The sequence below is a fragment of the Coregonus lavaretus genome, assembly GCF_964263955.1.
Source record: "Coregonus lavaretus genome assembly, chromosome: 36".
Lineage (NCBI taxonomy): Eukaryota > Metazoa > Chordata > Actinopteri > Salmoniformes > Salmonidae > Coregonus > Coregonus lavaretus.
Window position 1 is genome coordinate 14,256,651 of NC_140023.1, and position 5,938 is coordinate 14,262,588.

General features: G+C 43.0%; 2 protein-coding genes across 2 annotated transcripts in view; both read left to right on the forward strand.

The window, feature by feature from the left end:
- slc17a5 (solute carrier family 17 member 5) overlaps positions 1-5,938 on the forward strand; it is a 583,343-nt gene that overhangs the window by 54,187 nt on the left and 523,218 nt on the right. The window lies entirely within an intron of this gene.
- LOC311110861 (cyclic GMP-AMP synthase-like) lies at positions 2,604-5,916 on the forward strand. The gene is made up of 5 exons (XM_084153456.1): positions 2,604-3,356; positions 3,446-3,662; positions 3,790-4,065; positions 4,254-4,353; positions 4,577-5,916. The coding sequence occupies exons 1-5, from the start codon at positions 2,643-2,645 to the stop codon at positions 4,908-4,910; spliced, it is 1,641 nt and encodes a 546-aa protein (XP_084009582.1). The 5' UTR covers positions 2,604-2,642; the 3' UTR covers positions 4,911-5,916.

The window sequence follows — 5,938 nt, forward strand, 5'->3', positions numbered from 1 at the left end:
ATTAAAATGCTCTAAGCTGTGCGTCCTGTCTCATGAATCCCCTCCGGGGTTCATGGATATCTGAGGAGACATCTTATACTTATGTCTTTTGCCATGGTGTAGTAAACTAGTTAATTCATGAGGGTCAAGAAAAGTACAAGTTACATACAGTATCTATCGTTGTATCCATCATATTGAAATGCAAGTCCTTGATGGAAGATGGGGATTTAGTGTCGTACATTTATCACGTGATTTACCTGACAATAGGCAGATGGGCAGTATTTCTGTTACATGTATTTGAAATATGTATTTTATATTACACTGGGCTGAACTACACCAATGTATTTTCTAACAAGATACTTTCGAGAGGTGTAGTTTTTATTTTCTATTCAATTTTTTTATAGCGCTTCACCATTGTGGCTCCCTTTCAAGTATATGAACTAAATGTATATGTAAAAATGAACAATTGCAAAGCATGCTGAGTATTATTCTAATGAGCTCCACCCCAAAACAAGGCCAACAATAATACCCAGTGTGCTTTGCAGTTAATTTTGGTATGTTCATTTTCACATATACAGTGGGGGAAAAAAGTATTTAGTCAGCCACCAATTGTGCAAGTTCTCCCACTTAAAAAGATGAGAGAGGCCTGTAATTTTCATCATAGGTACACGTCAACTATGACAGACAAATTGAGAAAAAAAATCCAGAAAATCAAGTTGTAGGATTTTTTATGAATTTATTTGCAAATTATGGTGGAAAATAAGTATTTGGTCACCTACAAACAAGCAAGATTTCTGGCTCTCACAGACCTGTAACTTCTTATTTAAGAGGCTCCTCTGTCCTCCACTCGTTACCTGTATTAATGGCACCTGTTTGAACTTGTTATCAGTATAAAAGACACCTGTCCACAACCTCAAACAGTCACACTCCAAACTCCACTATGGCCAAGACCAAAGAGCTGTCAAAGGACACCAGAAACAAAATTGTAGACCTGCACCAGGCTGGGAAGACTGAATCTGCAATAGGTAAGCAGCTTGGTTTGAAGAAATCAACTGTGGGAGCAATTATTAGGAAATGGAAGACATACAAGACCACTGATAATCTCCCTCGATCTGGGGCTCCATGCAAGATCTCACCCCGTGGGGTCAAAATGATCACAAGAACGGTGAGCAAAAATCCCAGAACCACACGGGAGGACCTAGTGAATGACCTGCAGAGAGCTGGGACCAAAGTAACAAAGCCTACCATCAGTAACACACTACGCCGCCAGGGACTCAAATCCTGCAGTGCCAGACGTGTCCCCCTGCTTAAGCCAGTACATGTCCAGGCCCGTCTGAAGTGTGCTAGAGTGCATTTGGATGATCCAGAAGAGGATTGGGAGAATGTCATATGGTCAGATGAAACCAAAATAGAACTTTTTGGTAAAAACTCAACTCGTCGTGATTGGAGGACAAATAATGCTGAGTTGCATCCAAAGAGCACCATACCTACTGTGAAGCATGGGGGTGGAAACATCATGCTTTGGGGCTGTTTTTCTGCAAAGGGACCAGGACGACTGATCCGTGTAAAGGAAAGAATGAATGGGGCCATGTATCGTGAGATTTTGAGTGAAAACCTCCGTCCATCAGCAAGGGCAAGATGAAACGTGGCTGAGTCTTTCAGCATGACAATGATCCCAAACACACCGCCCGGGCAATGAAGGAGTGGCTTCGTAAGAAGCATTTCAAGGTCCTGGAGTGGCCTAGCCAGTCTCCAGATCTCAACCCCATAGAAAATCTTTGGAGGGAGTTGAAAGTCTGTGTTGCCCAGCGACAGCCCCAAAACATCACTGCTCTAGAGGAGATCTGCATGGAGGAATGGGCCAAAATACCAGCAACAGTGTGTGAAAACCTTGTGAAGACTTACAGAAAACGTTTGACCTGTGTCATTGCCAACAAAGGGTATATAACAAAGTATTGAGAAACTTTTGTTATTGACCAAATACTTATTTTCCACCATAATTTGCAAATAAATTCATTAAAAATCCTACAATGTGATTTTCTGGATTTTCTTTCCTCATTTTGTCTGTCAGAGTTGACGTGTACCTATGATGAAAATTACAGGCCTCTCTCATCTTTAAGTGGGAGAACTTGCACAATTGGTGGCTGACTAAATACTTTTTTCCCCCACTGTACATTTGTCATTTAGCACACCCTCTTATCCAGAGTGACTTCTAGTCAGTGCATTCAACTAAGGTAGATAAACAACATATCACAGTCATAGCAAGTAAATAGTTTCTGTAACAATTGAGAATTTTGTTGCTGTTTGGTTCAGCTACTTGCAAATGTATTTTCAAATACAAATATGCATTTTAATTAAATACATTTCAAAATACTAATATTTTGTAGTTTATTTTGATACATTGATCTTTGATGGTATTTTGTAATTTGTGCCCATTCCTGGCGGTAGGTAGAATCTGTCATTATGTGACAAGCGTGGGGTGGGAGTAAATGTGCTTTTCTTTACTCTGGCTCACTAGCTTGCGACACAAGAGGGCGATGAGCTGATACTGTATATAGAAAGGGGAGTGTTCAATCACATTTCAACAAACTGAAAGTGAATACAACCATTTATCTGGCATAGAAGACACTTGTGGGTGTCGCATCACGATCATACATACTACAATGAGCGGGAGAGGGAAGCCAAGAAGACCAAAAGCGGCCCGCGCAAAGAGTCCAAAAGGGGCCCGCGCAAAGAGTCCAGAAGGGGCCCGCGCAAAGAGTCCAAAAGGGGCCCGCGCAAAGAGTTCAGAAGGGGCCCGCGCAAAGAGTTCAGAAGGGGCCCGCGCAAAGAGTCCAGAAGGGGCCCGCGCAAAGAGTCCAGAAGGGGCCCGCGCAAAGAGTCCAGAAGGGGCCCGCGCAAAGAGTCCAAAAGGGGCCCGCGCAAAGAGTCCAAAAGGGGCCCGCGCAAAGAGTCCAAAAGGGGCCCGCGCAAAGAGTCCAAAAGGGGCCCGCGCAAAGAGTCCAGAACCTCCAAAGGAACCAGTGATGGACACTAAGGAAACGCAACAGATCCCTGAGGAAAAGAAACACAAGATAACCAAGGAGCATAAGCAGCCTAAGTGCACCACTGAGGGAAAGCCAACTGTCCCACTGGACAAGTGCTTAAAAGGAAAGACCAGTTCAAGGATGGTCAGAAACGGTTATGTTGACTCAAATCCGGATAAGATCCTGTTTACAACCCTTGATCAATTAAAGATTAAGATGACAGAGAAATCGGAATCAGCAAAAATTGTTAATGACTTGGTCAAGTGTATAATGGACCACATGAAAAAGTGTACGGAATGCTTCAAAGATGTAAATGCTATGCGCACTGGAAGTTACTACGAGAATCTAAAGGTGGGTAATAAATTCAATCGTGCACCACCAATGTGACCCAATACGCTTTCATGCCTTATGGATTTCTTCTTATGTTTTGATCAATATAGATTTCTAATCCCAACGAATTTGATGTGATGTTGACTTTGCCGGTCCGGCGGGTGAATATTCGACCATTTGGGGATGATGGCGCTTTTTATAGCGTGGGATTTAAACGGGGAAAACACTCGCTGGATCGCTTTCTACATGAGGACAACACGCTATCTGCGAGTGGAATGCTTAAAGACTTCAGAAACGAGGTTATAAAGTGTTTGAAGGAACACAAAGGTGGGTACGACTGCAGCGCGCGCTTCCCAAATGCATAAACGACTGATTGCTTTGTAGGTTGTATAAGTAGAGAAATTGTGTATGTATGGTAAAACATTTCTTAATTGCATTTCACATCTTTCAATAGACAACTTCTGTCAAGACGTGTTGTTGGACAAGAAGCAGAAGGGTTGCCCGGCAGTGACCTTCCAGATAAACCGGGAGGGAGCTGTCCCTATCTCACTGGACATTGTTCTGGGGCTAGAAGTCAGGTCGAGATGGCCCACTTTCACACAGGAAGGCTTCAAAATAGACAACTGGCTTGGGACCAAAGTGAAGAAAGAACAAAAGTTTAAGCAATACTACCTCGTTCCGAAGTATGAGGGAAAGGGCACGTTGGAACGGGATGGGGTCTGCGCTAGAGGTAACCATTAGGTCAACAAGATTTACACATTGCGCGTAAAACATGCCCTCACTTTCATTTGTTAAGAAACATGCTATCACTTTCATTTGTGATTTGTTCATGAACGAGAGTTCGGTAGAAAGGGGAAGATGCATGTATGGCCTTTTGCCAAGTATCCTAACTGTTTTTTATTGTCCTGTTATGCACAGACTCATGGCGCATCTCATTCTCGCATGTGGAGAAGAATATCCTAACTAATCATGGCTCCCTGAAGACCTGCTGCGAGACCAGTGGGACTCGCTGCTGCAGGTAAGCCTACTGTAGAATGTATACTGTAGTCATAATGCCCTGCCAAAACCTTGACAAATATTGTCAGCTACAGTACAGGGAATAATTAACGAGAAAAGTGTACTTTCCATGAAGTAGACCTTTAAATTGTACATTTCTTGAATCATTATTAACCAAACCCATTTACATTGATAAATTGTGTATGATCATGTGCGCCTGAGGCTTGCCCATTTTCTTCCTTCAGGAAGGACTGTCTAAAGCTTCTGAAGCACCTATTGGGCCTGCTGAAGGCAAAGATTCCTAGTCTGTCCAAGTTCTGTTCCTACCACGCAAAGACCACCCTGCTGCACGCCTGCTGCTCCAGGACCAAGGACAGTTACTGGGAGGCGACCCGGCTGGGACCCTGCTTCCAGCAGCTGCTGGAGGACTTTGAGGGCCACCTGAAAGAAGGCATGCTCCCCAACTTCTTCATCCCCACACACAACCTGCTGGGCTCCGGCCACAACCGCAAGAGCTGTCAGCTCCTGGCCCGGCACATTGAGGAGGAGCGCAACAATGGTTTCCCCATCTTCCACTAGTGAGTCGGGACTACCTCAATCACGGCCCCCTTAGTGACTCATCCAGAGCCCCAATAGACATAAGTGGAGTACAGCTGTGATCCCATAATGTTGTCTATTCTAAAAGCAATGGCATAGGCAGGAGGAATTGAAGAGCAGAGGAGATAGGGGTCAGAAGTTGAGATTTAATTCAGATCTTACTTGAACAGTTTTGAGTCTTCTCAGAGATGATACATTGAGTGAGCGCCAACTGCTCTTCTCCAACAAATTATAAAAGGTAATTTAAACAAAGTCTGTACAACACTATGAATTATTCAATACAAAAACAAAAATGTGTAACACACAAAAAAGGCTCAACGCTGGAGGTTCCAGAACTGAAGTTGCTTCTTCCTCTTCTGAAAAATGAAGAAATACAGATTCGACAATTGGCAAAGGGAGATTAGACTTTTGGGGCAAACATGAGCTGTCAGTGAAGATTTTTAACCCTTTAAAAATAATAACATTCAAGAAATCTTCCTACTAAGTATGTCAACACCATCTATTCCTTGCAGAGTATTTACCAACCTTTGTGAGCATCTTGGCCAAACCAAAGAAATAGAAAATGACTGACAGTTGGTCCAGGTGCATGCTAGGAACCCCCAGCTATAATTGGTGTGACCACACGTTCATATTCTCGGACTCCAACTGTCTAACAGAGAAAATGTGTGTGTGATGTGAACACACTGAGTGTTCTCTGTTTTACACAATATTTGTATTTCTGTTCAGCTTTTAGCACAAAAAGTGGTTTCTTTGTTAATAGCCATGCATTGGAATTTAAGGCCTGAGGGCAGTGGCGTTTTCAGCTGAATATCAATAAATTGCATTGTGTATGTGCCAAATATCCTACTTTTCAATAGAAGGGAATACATAATAGCAAAGATGCCTCATCTGTGAACCCAAAGGACTGCTAAACATGTGTATGTGACCAATAAAATGTGATATTGTTGACACCACAGCACTTCTCTTCACACATAAATGTTTAAACGCTTAATCTGTGTAACTGTAATGGG